The sequence below is a fragment of the Macaca thibetana genome, chromosome 3 (genome assembly GCF_024542745.1).
Source record: "Macaca thibetana thibetana isolate TM-01 chromosome 3, ASM2454274v1, whole genome shotgun sequence".
NCBI classification, from domain to species: Eukaryota; Metazoa; Chordata; class Mammalia; order Primates; family Cercopithecidae; genus Macaca; species Macaca thibetana.
In genome coordinates, this window is record NC_065580.1 from 93,718,271 (window position 1) to 93,745,590 (window position 27,320).

At 43.7% G+C, this 27,320-nt stretch overlaps 2 protein-coding genes across 9 annotated transcripts in view; one reads left to right on the forward strand and one right to left on the reverse strand.

Annotated features, from left to right (window-relative positions):
- TOMM7 (translocase of outer mitochondrial membrane 7) overlaps window positions 1-27,320 on the reverse strand; it is a 540,985-nt gene that overhangs the window by 413,915 nt on the left and 99,750 nt on the right. The window lies entirely within an intron of this gene.
- GPNMB (glycoprotein nmb) overlaps window positions 1-27,320 on the forward strand; it is a 73,010-nt gene that overhangs the window by 19,601 nt on the left and 26,089 nt on the right. The window contains exon 1 of one of the 3 annotated variants that reach the window (XM_050783132.1): window positions 24,527-24,891. The exons of the other annotated variants lie outside the window; for them this stretch is intronic. Within the exon in view, the coding sequence (XP_050639089.1) occupies window positions 24,822-24,891 (70 nt within the window). The 5' untranslated portion in view covers window positions 24,527-24,821. Of the gene's footprint in view, window positions 1-24,526; window positions 24,892-27,320 lie in introns of those variants that run through there. 3 annotated transcript variants of the gene reach the window in all.

Below are 27,320 nucleotides of genomic sequence, written 5' to 3' on the forward strand. Positions count from 1 at the left end.
GGCAGGATCAGAAGTTGCACAGAGGCTTAGAGCTTGGGAGTAAATGAGTTTTAGTTTTCAGCTTCCCTGCTCAGGTCTACTAGCGGAAATGAAAACATCTAGGATCACTCCTTAGGGCTCCCAAGGACCCTCTCCTGGAGGGATTTAACAGAACAGAACCCAGGAGAGAAGAGGCAAGGGACGGACAGCCAGGGGGCATATTATTCCACACCTGTGGAGCTCAGGAACAGTGCTACCTATGGCACTTCCTGTTGATTGAGATTTGAGAACAAGCCCAGGCAAAATGGATGCAGCTAGGAAGCCTTGCTCAGTGTGCAGCTAAATTGAGGACACATTCCAAGATGCCAGTGGCCAAGGCCCCTCAGCCAGACCCCAGATGCCAAAAAAGGAGACCATGACCCAGGTATTGTGCCCAGAGCAACAGCCGGGCAATTGTGTCTGGCTGTGAAATTCCAGTCCCAGGTCAGCACTGGCCAACAGGCTGCTGCACTTAGATGTTATAGCTGGGGAGGAACCTAGTCAGAGTACTGTTACTTGGTGAGGGAAGCAGGAGCCAGAGCCTGAGTTACTCTGAGAACATATCCCCACAGCTTCTTACCAGCGGGGGAACTGGAGAACTGGTGGAATCCACCCAGCCTCCAGACAGCAACAGCCTCATCAGAGTGCTGACAGTGTTCCAAGTGTACCCCCACCCGCTCACCCCTAACCTCTGCAAAGAGAAGGTTTGGGACAATTAGTGGGTGGAGAGCCCAGTGACCCCCAGTTTTGGCTAGGAGTGGATCCCCTTCCCATCGAGTATCAGGGGCAACCAACCTCCTCCCCCAGAATCCTCAGAGGGCTGACTTCAGGAAGAAGGCAGCATGGCTGGGTCAGTGATGAGGCTAATGTTGTCATGGAAGGAGAGGGAAGTTTTCTGAGCAGAGAGGACTCCACTGTGCAAAGCGTAGGAACCAGGGACAGCTTCTCACAATGCGTATCAGGAAACCATCTCATTGCAACTGACCTACGACTGGCTCAGTGCATTCCAGGAGATCACCTCTCACGTGGCCCAGCAGGACCACACACTCTAATCTCACTAAACATGGGGCAGGGGCAGCCCCACCCTTTGAGAGTGGGGAGCTTGTGGCTAAAAGGAACTGTCTGTCCCTTTGCCCATTTTGTCCCTCCACCTCCTCCCCTGTCTGCTGGTGGAATGAGCATATCTTTCAGGATAATAATCTATAGGAGGTAACCAGTATTAGAGAGAGTTTTGTTGATGTTGAAGCTACTCCAGTCTGAAGAATGGAAATATCTGCGTGGTCACCAGTCTTGGACACAAGGGCACAGCATGAAGCCGGCACGGGATGAGACAGAAAATGGGGGTTAGAGGAGGACCGAAGGGAAGGGATTACAAGCACCTGATGGACACAGACTCTCTATGGATTTGCCTCTTCTGTAGTTCGTATAAAGGGAGTCATACAGTGTGGGTCAAGATATGTGTCCAGCTTCTTTCATCCAGGGTAATGTGTTCTTTTTGTTTTGTGTGTGTGTGTTTTTGTGTTTTTTGTTTGTTTGTTTGTTTGTTTTTGAGATGGAGTCTCGCTCTGTCACTCAGGTTAATCTTGGCTCACTGCAACCTCCACCTCCCAGGTTCAAGTGATTCTTCTGCCTCAGCCTCCCAAGTAGCTGGGGCTACAGGCGCCCACCACAACACTCAGCTAATTTTTGTATTTTTGGTAGAGATGGAGTTTCTACTAAAAACCCATGTTGGCCAGGCTAGTCTCGAACTCCTGACCTCAGGTGATCCACCCACCTTGGCCTCCCAAAGTGTTGGGATTACAGACGTGAGCCACCACGTCTGGCCTCACCCAGGGTAATGTTTTCAAGGTCCACCCATGCTGTAGCCTGTGTAAGCTCTTCATTCCTTTCTATGACTGGAAAATAGTCCATGGTGTGGATATGCCACATTTTATCTGTTCATCTGTTGATAGACATTTGGGTTGTTTCTACCTTTTGGCTATTGTGTATAGTGCTGCTATGAACATTCATGTACAAGATTTTGTTTAAACTCCTGTTTTCAATTTATGGGGGTGTAGGAGTGGAACTGCTGGGGCATGTGGTAATTGTATGTTTCACTTCTTTTTTTCTTTTTTTTTTTTTTTGAGACGGATTCTTGCTGTGTCACCCATTCTGGAGTGCAGTGGCACAATCCCGGCTCACTGCAACCTCTGCCTCCCAGGTTCAAGCAATTCTCCTACCTCAGCCCCCCGAGTAGCCGGGATTACAGGCATGCACCACCATGCCCAGCTAAATTTTGTATTTTTGATAGAGATGGGATTTTGCCACATTGGCCAGGCTGGTCTCAAACTCCTGACCTCAGGTGATCCGCCCACCTCGGCCTCACAAAGCGCTGGGATTACAAGCATGAGCCACCACGCCCAGCCATGCATGTTTCACTTCTTTAGGAACCACCAAACTGTTTTCGGCAGAGGCACCATTTTACATTCCCGCCAGCAACATATGAGGCTTTCAATTTCTCTACACTCTCGCCAACACTTGTTATTTTCCATTTTAAAAAATTGTAGCCATCCTAGTGGCATGGAGTGGTATCTCAGTATCTCTTGGTGGTTTTGATTTACATTTCCCAATGAATAGTGACATTGAGCATCTTTTGTGTGCTCTTTGGCCATTTGTATATCTTCTTTAGAAACACGTATTCCAGTCACAGGTAACGTTTGAAGAGAGCATTTTGATTATATACCCTCAGACTAAAGACAAAAAAGAACTGCAGCAGATATTAAACTCTATTAGCAAGTTGGTTTTTCATACAGGGTTGAAAATTCTAAAACTACTTTCTTTATATTCCAGGGTTAAGCAAACAAATGTTTTGCTGTTGTTGTTGTTTTTGAGATAGTGTCTCACTCTGTCGCCCAGGCTGGAGTACAGCGTTGCAATATCAGCTCACTGCAACCTCTGCATCCTGGGTTCAAGCAATTCTCATGCCTCAGCCTTGCAAGTAGCTGGGACTACAGACACATGCCACCATGCCCAGCTAATTTTTGTATTTTTAGTAGAGGGCTTTGCCATGTTGGCCAGGCTGATCTCGAACTCCTGGCCTCAAGCAATCCTTCTGACTCGGCCTCCCAAAGTACTGGCATTACAGGCATGAGCCACTGCACCCAGCCACAAGCAAGTATTATATTGAGGATAATGAGAGTCACGTTTCTCACTTTTGAACAGTGGATTTACAAGGATGAAAAGGGGTAAGATTTGAATGAGTCCTGTGATATTAGATTGGAATTGAAGGTATTGATGTGAATGCAAGATTTTTAATATAGAGAGAAAAATAGAATTACATGTGGTGCAGATACACAGACACACACACAAAGAAAGGACCTACAAGCAACGACACCCAGTAGCCATTAGCACACCTAGCACCAAGGTCACAATTTCTAAATATCACACTGCACTGAGAATTAGGGCTCTTTGGGGAAATATCTGACTCCTTGGCTGGGCCAGGGAAAATACAAGATAAGCCTGGATCATGACAAAAAAGTAAGGGCTCAGTGAATCTTGGGGCCATTTCAAAAGAATGCAGGAGCTAGCTCAAAGAGACCCCATTGGCCAAATATAGAACAATTAAAATAAATAATTACAGTAATAAATTTTAACTCGTGAAATAAGAATCTATCAGTCTAAAGAACAACAAAGTTGGAGGACTAACACTATCTGATTTCAAGTTGTATTATAGGCAGGGCCCAATGGCTCATGTCTGTAATCCCAGCATTTTGGGAGTCTGAGGCAGGAGGATCAATTGTGGCTAGGAGTTTCAGAACAGCCGGGGCAATATAGCAAGACCCCATCTCTACAAAAAATATAATAAAATAAATTTTAAAGATGTATTATAAACCTACAGTAATCAAGACAGTGTAGTGTTGGCAAAAAGACAAATAGATCAATGAAACAGAATAGACTCCAGAAATAGATCTATACATGTATGGACAACTTAATTTTTTTTTTTTTTTTTTGGAGACAGGATATGGCTCTGTTGCCCAGGCTAGAGTGCAGTGGTGCAATCTTGGCTCATTGCAACCTTCACCTCCTGGGTTCAAGCCAACCTCCCGCCTCAGCCTCCCAAGTAGCTAGGACTACAGACTCATATCACCACACCCAGCTAATTTTTGTATTTTTGCTAGAGACAGGGTTTCTCCCTGTTGCCCAGGTTGGTCTCAAACTCCTGAGCTCAAGTGATCTGCCTACCTCAGCCTCCCAAAGTGCTGGGATTACAGGTGTGAGCCACCATGCCTGGCCTGACAACTGATTTTTTTACTAAGGTGTGAAGACAGTTTAGTGAAGAAAGGATGGTCTTTCCAACAAATTGTGCTAGAATAACTGGATATTTATATGTATAAACTGAACTTCGAGCTATACCTCACATTATATATAAAATGAACTCAAAATCAATTATATTTTAAACAGCTCTGTTGAGGTATAAGAGACAATAAGCCACACACATTTAAAGTGTACAAGTTATATCCACACCCATGAAGAATGGCGTTGTCACTCAGATAAGGAAGACTGCAAGTACCAGTCAAGTTTCAGTTGCAGAGAACAGAGTCCAATCGAGCTACGCTAAGCAGTAGGAGACATTTTTGAGTATAAAATGAATTACAAGATCATTAAGAGGGCCAACAATATAGCTGCTAGACTCAGTATCCAGGAACAACTCTTGGAGACACATCACAAAGCTTGTCGCCAAGGGAACTGCTGTTCCTGCCACAATCAGCAAGCTGCCTCTGCTAAATTGGGAAGCCACCGCTCCCTCCGCCAGCCTCAGAGCTGTACTGCTTCTGGTGGGGTCTTCACTAACAAAACAGACGCATATGTCTTGCCTCTCCTCCTCATTAAATCAGTTCCAAATTCAGGTCTCACGTCTGATTGTCAAAAGCTAAATGACAGGCCGGGCATGGTGGCTCACACCTGTAATCCCAGCACTTTGGGAGGCCAACACAGGTGGATCACCAGGGGTCAGGAGTTCGAGACCAGCCTGGCCAACATGGTGAAACCCCCATCTCTACTAAAAATACAAAAATTAGCCAGGCATGGTGGTGGGCGCCTGTAATCCCAGCTAGTCGGGAGGCTGAGGCAGGAGAATCACTTGAACCCAGGAGGCAGAAGTTGCAGTGAGCCAGATTGTGCCATTGCACTCCAGCCTGGGCAACAAGAGCGAAAAAAAAAAAAAAAAAAAGAAAAAGGAAAAAGAAAAAAAGCTAAATGACATCTGGAACCCTGGCAGCAAGGAAGTCTGGAAAATGTGTTTTTTTAGCTTTCTGGCCTCTGCAATATTGAAAGGCTTTTTTTTTTTTTTTTTTTTTTTTTTGAGACGGAGTCTGACTCTGTTGCCCAGGCTATAGGGCAGTGGTACGATCTTGGCTCACTGCAACCTCCACCTCCCAGGTTCAAGCGATTCTCCCGCTTCAGCCTCCCGAATAGTTGGGATTACAGGCACCATCAGGCTTGGATAATTTTTGTATTTTTAGTAGAGACGGGATTTCACTGTGTTGGCCAGGCTGGTCTTGAACTCCTGACCTCAGGTGATCTGCCCACCTCAGCCTCCAAAAGTGCTGGGATTACAGGCATGAGCCACCACGCTCAGCCATGGAAGGCACTCTTAGAGGGTGGTTGGGATAGATGTTGAGAGAGTCAGTCCACAATATCCGTCATGCTGCGGATGGAATCAGTTTGGGAAAGAAAATCTGGAGTTCAGTTTTAAACACTATAAATGTAAGGTGTCATTTCGATATATGACTAGAGCTGAGCAGTAGGCAGGGAAGTAAAATGCAGTGTAAGGTAGTAGTAAGAGCACAGATTCTGGAACCAGTCTGCTTGGTTTCATATCATAGCTACATCATTTATTAGCTGTGTGACATTGAGCAAGTATCTTAACCTCCCTGTGCCTGTTTTACCAGCTGTAAAATGACAATAATAATGTTATTTAATAACCATTTATTTCAGTATCTTCTCGAGTAGTGTTGTTATGAGAAATTAAATAAGTTAATGTTTGTAAATTGTTTAAAACTGTGCCTGGCACCAAATAATCAATGTATATGTGTTTGCTATGATAATAATAATAATACTAATAATAACTTTAATTAATGATGGTTTGTTTAATTATTATTTTAATTAATAACCTAGCAAATACATATACACAATACACAAATGCACTGCTTATTTTATTTTTGTTACTATTATCTCTATATCTGAGGTTTAGGAAGAAAGACTAGGCTGGAGATAAACATTTTTGGGGTCACCAGCACGCAGCAGGCTTTTAAAGCCATGATACTGGATGAGCTCACCTAAGGAGTACATGTAGCTAGAGCAGAGAAGAGATTGGAGCACTGTGACATCCAGAGGTCGAGATGAGAAGGAACTAGCAAGGAGACTGAGCAGGAGGGACAAGGAGAAGTGGGTTCCAGAATCCAGGAAAAAGGATTGCAAGGATGAGGGTGACCAGCAGTGCCTGATGGTGCTTTTAGTTGAAACAAGATGAAGCCCGAGAATGGACCAGCAGATTTGACACCATAAGAAGGTCATGGTGACGAGCTGTCCAATGGGAAGGTGGGAAAGAAACCCTGATTGCAATGGTTTCAAAAGGGGATTGGGGAGAGGGCGTGGAGGCAGCAAGCATGGCCATTCTTTTGAGGAGCTGCACTGCAAAGAGAAGCAGAGAGCTGGGAGAGTAGCTGACCAGCAAGAAAATGGAAACCTCAGTCCTACAACCACCAGGAACTGAATTCTGCTAACAAACATATATACTTGGAACAAGACCCTGGGATCTAGAATGAACACAGCCTAGCTGACACCTTAATCACAGCCTGTGTGATGCTGAACAGAGGACCCAGTTAAGCTGTGCTCAGACTTCTAACCCATGGAGATTGTGAGATAATGAATTTGTGCATTTCCAAGCCACTAAATTTATGATAATCTGTTATGTAGCCCCAGGTAACTAATACAGTGACTAAGCATAATGCAATATTAAGGAATTATTGTTAACATGTAACTGTTGTAAGTTGGAGTTATGAAAAATGCTCTTTTTTTAGTGATGCATGTGAAAGTACTAAGGAAGTATCTGTGATTTGTTTAAAAATAAAGGTAAAGAAGTCCGGGCATGGTGGCTCACATCTGTAATCCCAGCACTTTGGGAGGCAGGCAGATCACTTGAGGTCAGGAGTTTGAGACCAGGTTGGCCAACATGGTGAAACCCCATCTCTACTAAAAATACAAAAAAAATTAGTTGGGTGTGGTAGCGCAGGCCTGTAGTTCCAACTACTCAGGAGGCTGAGGCACGAGAATCACTTGAACCTGAGCCAAGATTGTACCACTGCACTCTAAACTGGACGACAGAGCAAGACTCCATCTCAAAATAAATAAATAATGGTAAAGAAATAAGTAGGGTCAAGTGTGGTGGCTCACGCCTATAATCTTAGCACTTTGGGAGACCGAGGTGGGTGGATCACCTGAGGTCAGGAGTTCAAGGCCAGCCTGGCCAACATGGCAAAACCCCGTCTCTGTTAAAAATACAAAAATTAGCTAGGTGTGGTGGTGCACACCTGTAATCCCAGCTACTCGGGAAGCTGAGGCAGGAGAATCGCTTGAACCGGGAGGCAGAGGTTGCAGTGAGGCAAGATCATGCCATTGCACTCCAGCCTGCGTGACAGAGCAAGACTCTGTCAAAAAAAAAAAAAAAGAAAAAAAAAAAGAGAGAGAGATAAATAAAGAAAATGTGAAGAAATATAGTAAAATGTTAATAATTATTAATCTAGGTGATGGATATACAGGAATCATTGTACTGTTTTATGTCTGAAATTTTCATAATAAAATGTAAATATATACATAATGATGTGTGTGTGTGTGGGTGTGTGTGTTAGAGAAAAAGTGAGGGCCTAGTCTTAAGGCCCCTTTCTCCTCCTCCTCGTCCTTCTTTATGTTGTTTCCTGATTGCCCTTTTAATCTACCTCCCTTACAGGGCTGTCCCCTTTTGGCCTGCTGTCTTTCTGAAGATTGTACCTCTGCGAGCATATTTTCATAATCCCCTCCTCATAGAAGTTGTATTGAGCCTTTAATCTCTAGCACTGTGTGTCATGGAATCTGGTGTGAGCTGACCCAGAAGGACAGCCACTTCTTCTCAGTAGGTCTGGGTGAGCCCCTGGGGGCTGAAGTGTCATTGTACAATGGCCCTTATTCACAGCAGGGCTGCCTTTCAGGGGGCCTGGTGTGCTCTCCTGGTGCCAACCCCAGCTGTCTTTCTCACCATTCTGAGCTCTCCTCTGCCACCTTGGCCCAGGCCTTAATTCTTTCTCAGAAACCCAATTCCTTCGGCAGAAGCCACGTGTTCCGCTCAGGCCCCATCTGACAGCTGTGGCCCCTGGCCCAGCCCCACAGACGTTCAGTGTTCCCTTTCACAGGCCCTGGTGTGTTCCTGCCAGAAAAGTCCACTTCCTTTACGATTCTCTTTTTCATGGTGTCACTTTTTTTGGCCTTGTGCATCATGCCAATTCCTTGCACACTTGATGAAAGGATTCAGGGGCAGAGAACTTGAATCAATGGGGTCTTTTTATTTTTGAACATCAGTAAACAGCACAAATCAATTCAATGAGTTCAGCCCCCTCAGTTATTTTCGTGCTTACTGCAGTCTATGCCCAGCATTAAATCCCACTGAAAATGCTTCTTGTCATTGCCAGCTGATGAAGAATGTCGCTCTTTTTTCTGGGTTTGAACACACTCCAAAACATTGGCCTGAAAGATCAGTTTAGCACTGGAAAGCCCTGAATGTAAAATCTTTAACTTTCCCTCTTAAACAGTTCATTGACATTATTCTAATCATCTTCTTTCCTCTGCGTTTTATTGTACTCACTGGCAGTACTTTGATCTGTTTGGTAGTGCAAAATGCAGTCATTTATTTTCGAGACTTAGGAAGATATGCCAAAATCTTTCCCACTGATTAAGTTACAAACTATATAATTAGAGATTAAAAGGCACAGTCAACCTGTTGACTTGTCGTAGTTGTACCTCCATCAAAGTGGCCCCTTCTCACGTTTTTTGGTCATTCTCAATATCCAGGCCCAGAAAGGACAGTTCACAGCATGTTTAGTGGCACTAGCAAAGAACATAGACTGGCTGGGTGTGGTGATCACCCAGTGATCACACCCGTGATAACCAAAGTTTGGGAGTCTGAAGTGGGAGGATCCCTTAAGCCCAGGACTTCAAGGCCAGCCTGGACAAAAAAATTTAAAATAGTGAGACCCTGTCTCTACAAAAAGTGAGCTATGATTAATATACCACTGACCATTTTTAGTCAGAAATGTGGAGGGGCATGTTCTTTTCTTTAAAAAAATGCATATATATATATAGATATAGATATATTTTTTAAGAGACAGAGTCTTGCTCTATTTCCTTGGCTGGAGTGTAGTGGCACAATCATGGCTCACTGTTGCCTCTATCTACCTCCTGGGCTCATGTAATACTCCCACATCGCCCTCCCAAGTAGCTGCAACTATAGGCACACACCACCATGTCCGACTAATTTTTAAATTTTCTGTAAAGATGAGGTTTCCCCGTGTTACCCAGGCTGGTCTTGAACTCCTTGGGTTCAGGCAGTCCTCACACCTCAGCCTCCCAAAGTGCTGGGATTATAGGCATGAGCCACTGTGCCTAGTCTATATCAATTACCTGAGAAATAAAACTACAAGAAAAAAAAATCCTGAAAAAAGTATTCAAAACAAAATCTGTATATTGTCCCCTGTAGTACGGAGTGCCTCATTTTGTTTGTTTTATTTATTTATTTATTTATTTATATTTATTTTTGAGACAGTTTCTCACTCTGTTGCCCAGGCTGGGGCGCAGTGGCATAATCTCGGCTCCCTGCAGGCTCCACCTCCCAGGTTCAAGTTATTCTCGTGCCTCAGACTCCCAAGTAGCTGGGACTACAGACATGAGCCATCATGCCCAGCTCAGTTTTGTATTTTTAGTAGATACGCGGTTTCACCATGTTGGCCAGGCTGGTCTCGAACTCCTGAGCTCAGGTGATCCACCCGCCTCGGCCTCCCAAAGTGCTGGGATTACAGGCATGAGCCACCTGGTGGGCTGCCTCATATTTAAAAAAACAAAACAAAACACTAAACTTTTGTTCCCATTTGAAATATCAAGACATGAATTAAGTGGTGCAGGCAGGTGGCTTCACCAGATACTGCTAACATCTAGTGAGGCCCTCCGCACAGTGAGAAGGTCCAACGGCAGATTCTGGAACCAGACAGCAGGGATTCAAATGCCAGATCCAGGCCGGGCGCGGTGGCTCAAGCCTGTAATCCCAGCACTTTGGGAGGCCGAGATGGGCAAATCACGAGTTCAGGAGATCGAGACCATCCTGGCTAACACGGTGAAACCCCGTCTCTACTAAAATACAAAAAAAATTAGCCGGGCGAGGTGGCGGGCGCCTGTAGTCCCAGCTACTCGGGAGGCTGAGGCAGGAGAATGGCGTGAACCCGGGAGGCGGGGCTTGCAGTGAGCTGAGATCCGGCCACTGCACTCCAGCCTGGGCAACAGAGCCAGACTCCGTCTCAAAAAAAAAAACAAAAAAAAAAAAAAAAATGCCAGATCCAGTACTTACTAGCTGTGTGATCTTGGGCAAATCACTTCTCTCTGTGCCCTAGTCTCCTCATCTATAAAATCGGAACAATTGGAGTACCTACCCCAAGGGGCTGTCGTGAGTGTGTAGAATGCTTCGATTATTGTCCAGCATATGAAAAGCAATCGTCACAGTCATCATTATGTCCTGGGTGGATGACAGTGACTTTCCCATCCAGCCTTCACAACGTTGCCAGAATGGTCTTCCTGGAAGTCTGCTCCTGTCCTTCCTCACATTCCTGCTCCCTAACACAGGATCTGCCTCTCCCGCTAGGAGGATGTCCCCAGGTGATAAACTACTTTCACTCAGAAGGCAGGAATAAGCAGGAAGCCCCCAGGTCACAACAGGGAACTGAGCTGCTTTTTCAAGATGTTCTTCAATTTTTTTTTTTTTTTTTTTGGTTATTAACCTAGGTGAGGAGAGTTGAGTTCATTTCATTCCTCAGTTCAAGGCACATGTTTGCCATTAGTCAGCGTAAGTCCCTTCTCTTGCTTTATATTTTATTTATTCTCTTTTATCCACTTTCCTTACTCCCACATCCACCTACCCCACCATTCTGTTTCCAAGTATTTGTTTAAAGGGAGTGTTGCAGTGGTGAATGCCTGACTTCAAGTTACACAGCTGATGAATGGAGTGTTCCCCACACAGTCTTAAGATCCATGCTGCCATGAGGACTTCTCATCTTCTCTTCTGACATCTGCCTGCGACTACCTGGTGTGCATCCTTATATTTCACTCTCCCCTTCCCAGGTGACAGACACCCAGGTTGCCTCCAATCATCCTCTGCAATGAACCAGGGAAAAGAAGGATTTCTCAGAAGATGGTACCAGGAAATCTTGCTACTATGTGAATAAAAATACAGCTGGATCCCCACCTAACACTCCATATAAAGTGAACTCTAGGTCAGGTTGATTAAAGATCAAAATATAGGGCGTAGAGGCTCACACCTGTAATCCCAGCACTTTGAGAGGCCGAGGCGGGTGGATCACCTGAGCTCAGGAGTTCGAGACCAGCCTGGCCAATATAGTGAAACCTCATCTCTACTAAAAATACAAAAATTAACTGGGTGAGGTGGCATACACCTGTAGTCCCAGCTTCTTGGGAGGCTGAGGCACCAGAATCACTTGAACCTGGGAGGTGGAGTTTGCAGTGAGCCGAGATCATGCCACGGCACTCCCACCTGGGTGACAGAACGAGACTCCATCTTAAAAAAAAAAGGGACCAAAATATAAAGCAATGAGATTACTAGAAGGAAATGTAGGTGAATGAATATCTCAGTGACCTAGGGAAAGAACCTCTCAAGCAAAAATTCAGATACATACAATTCCTTGAACATTTCTTCCATTCAGATTGGTTTTCCAGTTCTTGCTCACCTCTTGGTCAGCCCTTCTCAACGGCTGAGAGATTATCTTTTGTTTAAGGATAAAAGTGAAAGAAAATCAAAACCTTGAAGCCTGCATTTTCTCTACCTTCAGTGTTGTGTCTTTTTTTTTCCTTCTTCTTCTTCTAGGTTTCTCCTTTGCCCAGAACAGAGGTCAGCAAACTATGGCCGTGAGGCAAATCCAGCCCACCACATATTTTCATACAGCCTACTAAGAAAGATTTTTACATCTTAATTGGTTAAGTCAGAGAAAGCAAAATAAGAATAATATTTCGTGACACATTAACATTATGTGAAATACAACTCTCACTGTTCATGTGTTTGATTGGAACACAGACTGTGGATGGCTGCTTTCTCACAACTGCACAGTTAAGTAGTTATGACAGAGACCATATGGCCCACAAAGCCAAAAATATGTACTACCTGGCCCTTTGCAGAAAAAAAAAATGCCAACCCCTGAACTCTTGTGTGCCCCTTGAGGATGGATATCATATCCAATATTTGTCTTATTTCCCTGACTGCTCAGCACAGGGCCTGGCAGGTAATTGGTGCTATTTCCATCACTGTGGACTACTTTTGGTTTCAAGTAACAGAATACCCTACCGACAGGATTTTGGTTTTCATATAACAAGAACTCTAGAGAGAAAACTGGCACTGCTTCAAACTCAGTGGCGCTGGATCAGGGCCTTGAGTCAACGCCTCTTCCCCCTGCCCACATGGTTTCAGGATGGCCACAGCACCCATCTCCTTGGATCATTTCCTCATACAACCTTTGTTGAAAGACAGAACATGCACAGCAACATGTGCAAATAACTTGACCTAGTAAACAAGTCAAGGAGGAAAATAATCCTTGGAGCCCCAAAGCAGACTTCCTCTCATGGCATTAGCCAGGAGTGGATCACATGCTCCCTCACACTAGGGTCTGGACCCCTTCCCTTGAGAACTAGAGGTTTCCACCCAAAACTGCAGCAGCATCAGGGAATGAGGAATCAAGAAATGTCTTTGGGGTCGGCAAAGAAAAGTATCTGCCCCAAGGCTGATTAATAGGGAGGCTGATTTCTGACTTTTGAAAGACAACCCAGAAATTAGAACTATTTTTTATGCGCAGAACCAAATTTAATTCCAACCTCTCCTGAGATGGGTAACTCATTTTAAAATAAGATAATTTCTTGGTGGGGCGCAGTGGCTCATGTCTGTTATCCCAGCACTTTGGAAGGCCGAGGTGGGCTGATCACTTGAGGTCAGGAGTTTGAGACCAACCTGGCAAACATGGCAAAACCCTGTCTCCATTAAAAATACAAAAGTTAGTGTGGGATTACAGCTGTGTGTCACCACACCTGTAATCCCAGCTACTCGGGGGGCTGAGGCAGGAGAATCATTTGAACCCGTAAGGTGGAGGTTGCAGTGAGATTGCACCACTGCTCTCCAGTGTGGGCAATAGGAAAAGATAATTTCTTCAAGTTGTTTCACATGGTTTTGAAATCATAGAAGCACAAAAGTTAGCTGAGTAGCTTTTATAAGTTCTGGGTGGCCTTTTCTAATCAAATTCAATGTTCCACAGTCAGGACTCTTCTGCTGCTGAACAGTCACATGGTGTAAGGCTGTAAGTTGAAGAGTGTCCCATAGGCCTTGTGCAGTAAAAGCTCTGCTCTTCATCATAATGGTTGACTCATCAGGACCATCAGAGTCATCTCTTGCAATAGTTAAGCAATCAAACTTACAGTTTGAGCTATAGTAATGGCATATAACCAAAGTACACAATCAGTGTCGAAAAGGAAGACAGGGATGTGAACACACAGGTTCCCAGGAGACGCAGAGCCAGAGCTCAGCATGGGATCCCAGCCCCGGTGAGTCAGAGCCCACGAGCATGCCTTGGCAGGTAGCCCGTTTGATTCTCCCGGCTCACAGGTTGTATGCTTTGCCTGTGACCCTCTGCCTACAAGACTCAGCAGATGAGCAAATGAAGGCCCAATCAAACAAGAACTAACAAGAAATGCAACATGACTTTTAAAATTGGATGTCTTGAAATGCATCCCAGCACTTTGGGAGGCCGAGGTAGGTTGATCGCTTGAGACCAGGAGTTCGAGACCAGCCTGGCCAACATGGTGAAACTCTATGTCTACTAAAAATACAAAAATTAGCCAGGCATGGTGGCGGGCGCCTGTAATCCCAGCTACTCAGGAGATTGAGGCAGGAGAATCGCTTGAACCTGGGAGGCAGAGGTTACAGTGAGCTGAGATCGTGCCACTGCATTCCAGCCTGGGTGACAAAGGAGAGAGAAAGAGAGAGAGCGAGAGAAAGAGAAAGAAATAAAAAGTGCCAACTTTACAGAGAGCTCTGAGATGATGGTTTTTTACACCTTTTTAAAATTTCCTTGCTCTGCTTGTTCCTACCAGCGTTTCTCAACTTTTCTTCAGTCTGTGACTTTGGTGGAATCTGTCTCCCCACTCTCCCTGTCCTGCTCTGACCATCCCATCTGACCCAGGTATGAACACAGAGTCCATCCACACAGTCCTCCCCAAGAGGAACTTGGAGGAAGTAGGGGCGATGGTAAGAAATTACAGACATCTATGGGGCAAATAAAATACTGTTTGCATAAAATACTGATTGCAATTGCTTTGACCAATCAAGTGCGTAGTCCTGACTTTGTAGATGTTTCCTAACGTCAGAAGACTGTGAAGAATTGCTCAAAAGAGCAACAAAAAACATCTAAACTTTAAAACATCAACTACTGCTATGAACCAGCGTCTGTCTATACGTCCGGAAGTTTAACTATAACCAAGAGGGCGCTCTCTGCATCAGTCAAATATTGCACCTTTTGTGACCTCTTGTTACCTGCTGCCCAACACACACACTCACTCACTCAAAAATCTTAATAGAATTTCCATTTTGTGGAGAATGGGTGGAAAGGAAGGGAGTCAAGAGAGCTGTGGGAGCTTCCCCCCATAGCCCTTTCCACCCTATCTGCAGGTTCCCGGATAGAACGATGTGGGAAGCCCTGATGCTCGGCCCTAAATCTAACTCTGCTCAGCGGTTCGGCTCTGGAATGTCATCCTGTTTCGTTTTATACAGCTGTGCAGACTCTTTACTGCATTGTATTTCTTTTGCCTCTATTTCCATATTTAGCCTTTAGTTAGAGGTTCTGAGCAAAACTTCCATTTCATTTGCAGTCATTCCATTGTAAAGAATTAGTGAAAATATACCATTTAGCTATAAATATTTGAGCTTTTGAATTCACATGATTAATAAAAGGGAAGTAAATAAATGTGCCAGAAAGTTATTGTCCAGGCCCAGTGAACTAAGAAAACTCTGAAGGTAGAGGGTAAGATGGGAAACTTCTGGAATGTAGCCTCTTATAAAAAAGGATCTGCTATAACAAGCAAGAGTGTGTTCTTATATATATATATATATTTTTTTTTTTTTAGAGTGTGTGTTTTTATATAGAAGAGCTGAGGTATATATCTCATTACATGTATGTAAATATTCTCTATGAGAGCATGTTCTAAACATTTTTCAGAATTTCCCCATATAGACTAAAATCAGAGAACCTTGCTGCTTTTTATGTGCATGAAACTTTAATTTGTTTGATAAATTTCTTGTGAGAATAGGAATAGCCTGTCTTACTGACATAAGGTCTCCAAGCCTCAATCAATTCATAAGAATGTTTCAGAGCCTGCTCTATGCCTGGCCCTGTGGTGAGTCTGTAGATATTTCTGTTTAAATCATATCATCTTTAATTTAATGAATGGAAAGTGATTGGAAGATGTGATGCACTGCAAAGGAAGTAATATCAGGTATGTGGTATTCTTGTCCAAAACACATAACCTGAATCTACATCACACAACTCCAAAATGAGGGGCACTCTATTAAAAACCAGCCTATGTTCTTCAAAAATATTAATGTCATGAAAGACAAAGTTAGGAATGTTCCAAATTAAAGGAGACGAAAGAGACATGACAACAATATATAAAGCATGATCCTTGATTGGATCCCGAATTAGAGGGGGAATTGCTATAAAGCATGTTATTGGGATAATTGGCAAAATTTGGGGATTAGATAGTAGTATTGTATTAATGTTAAATTTCATGATTTTGATAACTGCACTGTACTTACATTAAGAGAATGTCGTTGATCTCTGGAAATAGCAGCTGAAGAAAATAAGAGTAAAGGAGTATGATGTCTGCAACTTATAGTTCATTATAAAACTAATAATAAGTATATATGCTTATATACACACATATATGTAAATTAGATATCGTGCATATGTGGCAAAATTTTAACATTGGTAAATCTGGGTAAAGGATACATGATAGTTCTTGTACTATTCTTTTTTTTTTTTTTGAGACGGAGTTTCACTGTTTCGCCCAGGCTGGAGTGCAACGGTGAACTTCGGCCTCTCAGGTTCAAGTAATTCTCCTACCTCAGCCTCCTGAGTAGCTGGGATTACAGGCACCCACCACCACACCAACTAATTTTCGTATTTTTAGTAGAGACAGGGTTTCACCATGTTGGTCAGACTGGTCTCAAACTACTGACCTCGTGATCCTCCCGCCTCAACCTCCCAAAGTGCTGGGATTACAGGCATGAGCCACCACGCCTGGCCCTCTTGTGCTATTTTTGTAACTCTTCTGTATGTTGGAAATTATTTCAAAATGAAATTAAATTTTATAAAATTGTTGGTACATACCCTACACTTGTCCTGAAATTAGTTGCCTTGCAAGATTTTACTCTTGGCTAACACTTAAACATTATCTTGAGCAAGGCACTGATGACTAGGTTGAGATCAAAAAGTTTTACAAGCAAGTTTTGCAAGATTTATTTCTACTTTGAAAAGAAAGCTGGAGACGGACAGTCGGGTGTGGGGAGTGGTCATTAAATCAATTATGTGTGATGGGAACTCGGCCTCTACATTTCCACTTCTTTATTGCCGCTCCTGGGAAATTGGTCAGAGAAAAAAATACAAGATGCACATGCAAATATCTTCCCTGTGATACTCACTTTCCATAAAAATCAGGCACAGCCCTGTCCCCTGGCCCACTGGAGCCTGTCACCCTTAGAGCTGGGAGGCCTCAGCACTTCCCTGGGCCAGGGTTTCCACACCTTTCCCCGCTGAGAGAGGCCCAAGCTGTGGCCCCTCCAGAAGCCTTTTGTGTCCCTCCAGAACTGCTGTCCAATACAGTAGCTGCTGGCACATGTGGCTGCGAGCTCCTGCAATGAGCTGGTCTGAACTGTCATGTGCTGTCAGTGCAAAACTCACACCAGGTTTCAGAGACTTTGCACAAAAAAAAAAAATCTCAATAATTTCATATAGTGATTACATATTGAAATTACAATGTTTTAAATATATTGAATAAAGTACATTATTTAAATAATTTCAACTGCTGCTTTTTACTTTTTATTTAATGTGGCTACCAGGAAATTTAATATCATTCACATTTCCACTATGAAATAGTAAAAAAAAAAAAAAATCATTTACGTGGTTCACATTATGTTTGTATTAAGCGGCCCTCCCCAGAAGCAGATGAAACTGCACAGCCCCTTCCTCACGCCCTGGCTGCACACCCTGTCATGCTCTGAGACATTAATATTAACCATATATGTATATATGGTTATATATGGTTAATATATATTACCATATATTAATATTAACCATATATACATATATACATATGTATATGTGTGTGTATATATGGTTATATATGGTTAATATTAATGTTATATAAATGTGTATGTATATATAAGTTTATACATATATAGTACATGTTTTTTTTAAAATTGCTTTTCTAGAGACAAGGTTTCACTATGTTGCCCAGGCTGGAGTGTGGTGGGTATTCACATGGCTCACTGCAGCCTCCAACTCCTGGCTTCCAGCAACTGCCCCTGTCTCAGCCTCCCAAGTAGCTAGAACCACAGGTGTGTGCCACCATGCCCAGCTATTATTAACCATTTTAAAGTAAACAATTCAGTGGCATCTTGTACATTCACAATGTTGTGACGCCACCACCTCTGTCTAGTTCCTAAACATTTTTATTATTCCCGAATGAAATTCCATACGCATTAAGCAATTACTCTCCATTCCTTCCTTTCCACAGCCCCTGGCAATCACCAATCTGCTTTCTGTCTCTATGGATTTGCCTATTCTAGACATGTCATATAAATTGAATCACAGAATATGTGGCCTTTTGTGCCTGATTTCGTTCACTCAGCATCATGTTTTTGAGTTTCACCCATGTTATAGCATGTATTACTACTTCATTCCTTTTTGAAAATGTTCCTTCTTTTAATCATATTGTTCTCACCCACTTGGAGTGCTCTCTGCCTAGCCTCTTTTGTGCTTAGCCAATTTAACTCTTCATTTAAGAACTAGGCCGGGCATGGTGGCTCACAGCTATAATCCCAGGGCTTTGGGAGGCTGAGGCAGGAAGATTGTTTGAGGCTAGGAGTTTGAGACCACCTTGGGCAAGATAGTGAGGCCTCATCTCTACAAAAAAGAAAAAATTAGCAAGGCATGTTGGCCCACACCTGTAGTCCCAGCTGCTTGTGAGGCTTGAACCCAGGAGCTGGAGGCTGCAGTGAGCCATGATCATGCCACTGCACTCCAACCTGGGCAACAGAGCGAGACCTTGTCTCTCACGGAGCGAGACCTTGTCTCTAAAGCAAAAACAAAATAAACCATATATGTATATATGGTTTTATAGTAACTAAGTCAAGTTATACTTCTTCCATAAAGACCTCTCTGTATCCTCCATCTCTCTGCACTCCCGTAGTCCTGTCTTTATGACTTAGTTTGACTGCCACATGATGTTTAGGATTTATTTTTAAATACTCCAGTAGATAATGTTACTGCAGAAGGTGGACAAAACAAGATTGGCCATATATTGATGATCACTGAAGTAGGTGAGGAGTACATGGAAGTTCATTATGTTAGTCTGTTTTTGTGTATGTTTGGAAATTCCTATAATAAAAAATGTAAATAATGTCTCATACTATGCCTACCTTGAGGGTTAATGTCTTATCTTCACAATGAGCGCCTATGCTCCTAAGATTGTTGTTCATGACTTGTAGATGATGGCTACTTTAGAAAAGAGGACCTACATCGGTGCTTGCTGAATTAAACTCTATCTTAGGTGCCAAAAATTCCATTGAGAAAAGCTGGATTTAGGTGTCAGAATAAAGATACAAGGTGCTATTCTAGCTTTTGTTTCCTGGCCTTTATTCTACAGTCAACCTCCTTTTTGATTTCTGCTCTAGCTTCTTCTCTCATGGGCTTATGATTAAGCTTCAGTGAATGCCTGCAGTGCCCCTGCTCCAGTGTACTGAGGCATTTCTGGATAGCCCATAGTTATATTAAAACTAAGAACCATCTGGGTATGGTGGTGCATGCATTTAATGCCAGCTATGAGAGAGGCTGTAGCAGAAGATCGCTTGAGCCCAGGACTCCCAGGAGTTCAAGGCCAGGCTGGGTAGGGTAGCAATATCCCATCTCTAAGTTAATTGATTAATTAACTGGAAGCCAAGTTTGCATTCAGATTTCTATGTTGGCCCCTCCCTTTTTTCTCACTCCATACATCCCATTCTGCTTCTCCCACTATGTCTCCCTGTTCTATGGGCACTAAAGGTAGAAGAGAAAAGAGCATATTCGCCATTGCTTTCACATCTGCACAACGAGTATTCGTGTCTTACTCTCCTTCTATACTGTAATTCAGAGAAAGTGGTCTAAAAACAATAGTAGGATGAAATATTGTGATCATCCACATTTTTCTGTTTCTTTTTCTTTTTCTTTTTTTTTGAGATGGAGTCTCACTTTGTTTCCCAGGCGGGAGTTCAGTGGCTCAATCTCGGCTCACTGCAACCTCTGCCTCCCAGCTTCAAGCAATTCTCCTGCCTCAGCCTCCAGAGTAGCTGAGATTACAGGTGCCTGCCATCACACTCAGCTACTTTTTGTATTTTTAATAGAGATGGGGTTTCACCATGTTGGCCAGGCTGGTCTCAAACTCCTGACCTCAGATGATCCACTCACCTTGGCCTCCCAGAGTGCTGGGATTACAGGCGTGAGCCACTGCACCCGGCCATCATCCACATTTTCCTATACCTATTGCTCTTTGTCATTTCAAATGGAGCCAGTAATTCCATGAGAAGAGTCCTTTTTTAAAAAAATGTTTGCAGCCAGCACTCCAAGAAGAAAGCCCCTTTGCCTGCATCCAGTGTCAAATTCCTCCAGGTGGAAAAACAGGCTAAAAACACAGTAGCCATTGTCACTGCAAAGGTGACTGAAAAGGATGCACTAACCTTTGGGGTTTTTGTTTTGTTTTGTTTTGTTTTGAGACAGGGTCCCACTTTGTCACCCAGGCTGGAGTGCAGTGGCTCTATCATGGCTCACTGCAGCCCCGACCTCTGGGCTCCATTGATTCTGCCACCTCAGCCTCCCGAGTAGCTGGGACTATAGGTTAGTGCATACTAATCCACTACTATGCCTGGCTCATTTTTTTTATTTTTTGTAGAGATGGGGTCTCACTATGTTACCCAAACTGGTTTTGAACTCCTGAACTTAAGCAATCCTCCCGCCTCTACCTCCCAAAGTGCTGGAATTACAGGGATGAGCCACCGCATCTGGCCTGTGATTAACTTTCTTTTCTTTTTCCAAAAAGCTAGGGAAACACATTTTGGTGGGAGAGTAATTTCAAAGCTTAGTAAACCTGAAAACAAGGGATTTTAATTACCTATTCATGCAGAGAATACCCAGACAGGAGAGACTGAAGAACTATACACAAAACAGAAGTCTCTGAGTCATTGGCTAATGCTTAAATCTGAAAACCATGACTCTGATTATGACATGTTAAAACGCCCACATTGGGACAGGGCAGTCACATGCGCTGTCTCTCTCTTTGAACTGATTCCTCTACCTGTAGTTTGTTCTTGCCTTTCTGTTCTGCCAAATATCAAAGCTTTGTTTCAACAAGTCTGTAACCTGTGAGAGGTACTTTCTATCACTGCTTCCATCACATGCTTTCTTCAAAAATAGAATTTGTTGAGCTGGTGCAATGGTGTGCACCTGAAATCCCAGCGACTTGAGAAGCTGAAGGGGGGAATTGCTTCAGCCCAGGAGTTCGAGTCCAGCCTGGGCAACATAGTGATACCTCATCTCTATAAAAATAAAAATAAATTGTTTTTACCATGTCATCTGCTGTATAACTGTGCTAGACAGAATAATGGCCCCCAAAGATTTCCACATCCTAACCCCCAGGACCTGTAAATATATTATATGGCAAGGAGCAGATGAAGGTTGCTAATCAGCTGGACTTAAGGCAAGGAGATGATTTCAGATTATCTAGGGGGGCCCAGTATAATCACGAGGATCCTTGCGAGTGGGAGAGGGAGACGTGGGAATCAGTGCCAGAGGGCTACAATGCTGGAGACAGAGGGGCCAATGAGCCAGGAAATGTGGGCAGCCCCTAGAAGCTGGAAAGGCAAGGAAATCAATTCTGCCCTAGAGCCGCCCTGCCAGCACTGTGATGTTAGTCCAGTGAGGCCATTTCACTCTTCAGCTTCCAGAAATGTAAGATCATAAATTTGTGTTGTTTTCAGACTCCAAGTTTCTGACCATTTTTTGGGAGAAAAGGATCTTAACTAATTTTTATAATCTTGCTCAGAAACACCAGTTTGAATTGAGCAATTCCTAAAATTAAAGATGTTAATTCCTTTTTTTTTTTTTTTCTTTCCCTGAAAAACTAAGGAAAAACATTTTGGTAGGAGAGTAATTTCAAAGCTTAGTAAACCTGGAGACAGTTCAAACACCAGTTTAAACTGAGCAGTTCCTAAAATTAAAGATGTGAATTCCTTGGCAGCCTGCCGGGATTCCTGGGTGTGGCTACTGCCTGCCATTTCGACCGTCTCCCGTGGGGTGGCTGCCTCAGTCCTCACAGCCCAAGTATCGCTCCTCAAGTCCGGACTGTGGTCACCAGGATGAGTGTCAGAAGCCAAGAGAAGACAATTTGGGGCATTTCTCAAAAGTTGACTATTTGCTTTCCTCAACATCATTTCCAAACAGAATAATTGTATCTGTAATTCCAGATAATTGAGATGTTTCCCTTTTCATTTCTCAATTGCCTTAAGGCCAGTTGATTAGCAACCTTCATCCTCCCAAGCCATATAATATATTTACCAGACCTAGAGATGAGGATCTGAAAGGAACAATTTTTCTTTCTTTTCTTTCTTTTTTTTTTTTCTTTCTTTTCTTTTTTTTTTAAGAGATGAGGTCTCACTCTGTTGCCCAGACTGGACTCAAACTCCTGGGCTTAAGCAATCTTCCCGCTTCAGCCTCTCAAATCACTGGGACTTCAGGTACACATCACTACACCAGCTCAAAAAATGATTTCAACAAAATATTTCAAACTTTGTTTACAGTATAATTTTATCTTTCCAAAGCAAACAAACAAGCTTGAGAATATTCTTTACCCAAAATGGCCCTGTCTCTGTGTCCTACACAGAGTTAACTACTTTATATATTGTCAACCATAGATTATCAGGAGACAGATTATCCAATTTGTAGTTCTTTGGAGTCAAGCTCTTTCTCTTGTTCTCTTATTCACCTCTGTCCAGCTGCCTACATTTTGACTCTTGTCCTATCTGTGCCCCTTCTCCTTGATTGTGCAGGGAAGGAAAAAAGACATAAAAGTTGATCTGATCATTGTGTCTCCCTAAACAAAATGAAGGTTTTGTTACAGAAGAGTTTAAAACTTCCAATTTATTTAGAGACGGGGTGGCTAATCTGGCCAGAAATATGCGCCAGAACTGTGTCTGCAACAAAGGACAATAATACCTTTGAAAATGTTAGTAGTAGCTTTTCCTTAAATTGAAAAGTTTTTTTTTTTTTTAATTGTAAACGTTATGTGTTTGTCATAAAAAGCAAATAGTGCTATAGGCAGCTGAGGTGGGAAGATCACTTGAGGACAGGAGTTTAAGACCAGCCTGGGCAGCATAGTGAGACTTTGTCTCTACAAAAAATAAAAAGCAAATAAAAAATTAGCAGGGTGTGGTGGCGTATGCCTGTAGTCCTACCTACATGGAAGACTGAGGTGGGAGAATCACTTGAGTCTAGGAGTTTGAGGCTGCAATGAGCTATAATCATGCCACTGCACTCTGGCCTGGGTAACAGAGTGAGAGCCTGTCTCTTAAAAAAAAGAAAAATGTTTTTAAGCAATTTAAAAAGCAAATAACTGTCTACATTATTTGCTTTACATTACATGAAACTAATAAGTACTTGCATTATTCCTTTATTCATCTATGTTTGAAAATTGTTTTGTTTCAATTATGAATAATGTGTTCCCTTCGTTGTTTTCCCCTTCATATTTGCTGCAAAGGCTGTAAAAGGTACTCTACAGAGTTGTGTGCCACCTTAGGGATGGAAGTCAGCCACTCCTGCTGTATGGATTTTAGTTTCATAGGCTATTTCCATTCCTCCTTGACACACTGAACCATAAATCAATACCCCAAGTTTTACCCTTACCTGCAACCAAGGTTTCTACTGTACTGAAAATGGCCATGTGAATGTGAGTTTGAGAAAGGTCACATATGGTAAAGTTTTCGTGTTGCCACATTTTCTGCATATTCTGTAACCAGGAATGATATGACTGTATAAATTTATGTTACAGACACACTTGTTTGTACATTTAATGCCTGCTTTCTATAACATGAAAAAATACACAGAACATTTTATGCAATTGGCCCTGAGTAATGCAACACATAAATGCTTTGAGAGCAGTTACCAAAAATTATGCAGGTTATTACAAAAGTTATATGGAATTGCACAGATATTCTAAATGTGCTTTTGAGTAAATTTCTCAGCTACCAGAGGCCTGGGCAGCTGTTTCCAGCACATCCTGGCACAACATTCATGTTATCATCCACTTATGTATTCCACAATTTCAAATGATTGATGATACACCTCCTCCATCTTTGCTTCCTCTTGGAGGAAAAAAATATACAAGCAATCACGAGCACAGGAAGAGGTGGACAACTACATCATAGGAAAGGATGCATAACTGTGAACTCTAAACATGAGCTGGGTGCCTGATGCAGTATAGGAACCAAGTAAGTTGATAATCAGTGAGGCTGGAGGATTGAAATTTTATTTGGTAAAGAATATTGCGCCAGGCGCGGTGGCTCACGCCTGTAATCCCAGCACTTTGGGAGACCGAGGCGGGCAGATCAAGAGGTCAGGAGTTTGAGACCAGCCTAGCCAACATAGTGAAACCTGCCTCTACTAAAAATACAAAAAATTAGTCAGGCATGGTGGTGGGCACCTGTAATCCCAGCTACTCGGGAGGCTGAGGCAGGAGAATGGCTTGAACCTGGGAGGTGGAAGTTGCAGTGAGCTGAGATCATGCCATTGCACTCCAGCCTGGGTGACAGTGTGAGACTCCATCTCAAAAAAAAAAAAAGAAAAAAAAATATTGAAATAGAATCTATAGGAAAAAACTCTCCTTGAATCTAGTAAATGTGGAATCACAAAATTGAAATAATGTGCGTCTGAAAAGTGAATAAATAGATGCCAAGAAGGAGTGACTCATAAGCACATGAGTTGTAAGAGGCTGAACTTGAGAGACCAGATCAGGCAATGCCGCTTAATACCATCACATGATCCTCCCCGAGGCCCTGTATTTAATTAAAATAGAGAGGGAGGCACCACAGATGCCAAAAGAGCACTGTTGCTTTTGGTGGATGGGCCCAGAGGAATTCAGAGTTAAACCTTGAGTGCCTGCGTCCCTGAGAATTCAGCATGGAATGTCTCTACTATTTCCTGGGATTTCTGCTCCTGGCTGCAAGATTGCCACTTGATGCTGCCAAACGTGAGTAACCCTCAATTTCTATGTTTAACCCATTCTCTGGCCATTGGCTGAAATTATGGCTAATAATATCCTCTGAACTAGAGGTTGGACTGAAGTTCTTCAGGAAGCATTCATCTCTGGCTCACTCATCTTTTCTTCTGCAAATTGTTGGGAAGGCTGAAACTACAGCAAAATGCCTCCAGCTCCATTCTTTGCTTTCGGCTCATGGAAGGTAAAAACCATGCAGCCCTTCTCTTGTGAAGCTTTTTTTCCATTGCAGTTGTAACCCATTCTTGCCAGACAGTGGTTGGTGGAGGGTTGGACAGCCTCCGGTCACAGAACAAAGCAACTCCATCAACTAAACTGTGTCCAGCTTCCATCCAAAAAGGTGGAGACCTCACATGAAATGGGGTCTCCAATCTGGAGACAAACTCACTAATCTTCCCAGCTCAGAAGCTATTGCTCCTCCTGCGGGGCTTCCTCACAGACCTGCAGGAGCTTGCTGGGAGAGGAGCTGAAACCCAGGCTCTCTACCCTGGTCACGCAGGAGAGGCCAGGGCATTTTTAACAATACTGATACCCACGCAATGAAACCGGAATCTTTGGGAGTGGGGTCAGAGGATCCTTGTTTTAAAAGTTCCTCTTGGGATCTGCCTATGCAGCCACGGTCCAGACCACTGAGTCAGTGTGCAGATTCGCGAGAGGAAGAGAGCTGAGTCGCTGTGACCCTGGGCCTGGGATTGCGGGGACGGGACGGGTGGGAAGCGGCCAGAGGCGCAGCGGCTTCTGCTCGGAGCCGCAGAGGCCTGAGACGTGGGCCGGCCCACAAGACCCCGCGGCTGCGCCCTAACCCTCGGTCTCCCGACTGCGACTGCGACCCGGGAAAACGCCTGCGTTTTTGGAAAGGAAGTCTCATCACAAGGAGCTGATCCGGAGTCTGCGTGTAGCACGTGCCGGGCCCGCAGTGCGCTGCGCGTCCTCCTAGCAGCCCGCGGAGCCCGGCGCTGTGATGGTCCCGCTTCCCATACGAGGACACGGGCCACAGAGTGGGCAAGGAACTCGCCCCAAGCCACACAGCGGGCAAGCTGAGGAGGCAGCCTTCCATCCTGACCTCTGTCCTTCCTGCCCGGGTTTGGGGTTGGACAGGTTCGGGCTTCCCGCCAGCCTAGGGGTTGGGTCTCCAGTGGTTTTGCTCCGTTTCCTCATTTCCTTCAAAACGAGGAGTTTTCGTTTCCTCATTTGCAAAACTGGGTAATTGGGTTCTTGTGAGATCAGCTGCTTGGCGTGGGAGACATGCATGGTGGGGATTGTTCCTAAGGAGGCAGACTTGCACCCACCCTTAGGATACCTCCCAGGACAGGCTCCTTTAAAGACGAAGGAACACAGAATAGACGAATAGACCCGATGGGGGACACCTGCCCTTATTCCAGCCTCTTTCAAGCCCACTTCGCTCTGCTCAATAAAGCAGATTAGCAGGAGGCTGAATCCGCACTGTTAGCTCAAGAGGAGTCCTCAGCCTCTTAGGCAGTGTAACAAAACTCAGCCATTCACCGGGTTCACCTTGCTCTGGACTAAATATTCTGCCCAGAAAAAATAAGGGCAGACAGAATGTAGCAGTGTATCAAGCACTAAAGATTTCCTGCCGTTTTTCATTCGTAGCCCTGAAGGAAGGAGAAGGTGTGGACAAGGTAGCTGGCGGCAGCCCTGCCACCACCTCTCTGCTAGTGGACACAGCAAGGAGGCCAAAGTGTGGAGGGAAAGTCAGCTGCAGCACTGGGTGTGACCTCAAATTTACCTTCACATTTTTGTATTTGTTGTAGAAATGGATCTTACTATGTTGCCCAGGCTGGTCTCAAACTCCTGGGCTCAATCCTGCCTTGGCCTCCCAGAATGCTAGGACTACAGGTGTGAGCCACCTCATTCGGATGGGTTTATTTTATTTTTTTAATTTTTGTAGACACAGGGTTTTGCCATGTTGCCCAAGCTGGTCTGGAACTCCTGGGCTCAGGCAATCGCCCACTCTCAGCCTTCCAAAGTGTTGGGATTACAGGCATGAGCCATTGCATCCGGCCTTTATTTTTAAATTCAACTTTTTATTGTGAGGTATTTATAGATTCACATACTGTTGTAAGAAATAATACAGAGAGATCCCCATGCACCCTTTACCCAGTTTGCCCCAGTGGTACCATCATGCAAAACACGACATCACAGCCCAGATATTGACATTGATACAGTCAAAACACAGCAGAGCTCCATCACCAAAGTATTCTGATGCCCTTGTATAGCCAAATCCACTTCCCTCCTTCCAACACTCACCCAGTTCCTGGCAACCACTAATCTGGTTTCCATTTTTATCACTTTGTCATTTCCAAAATTCTATACAAATGGAATTATCCAGTATGTAACCTTTTGAGATTTGCTTTTTTTTAAACCCAACATAATTTCCTGGA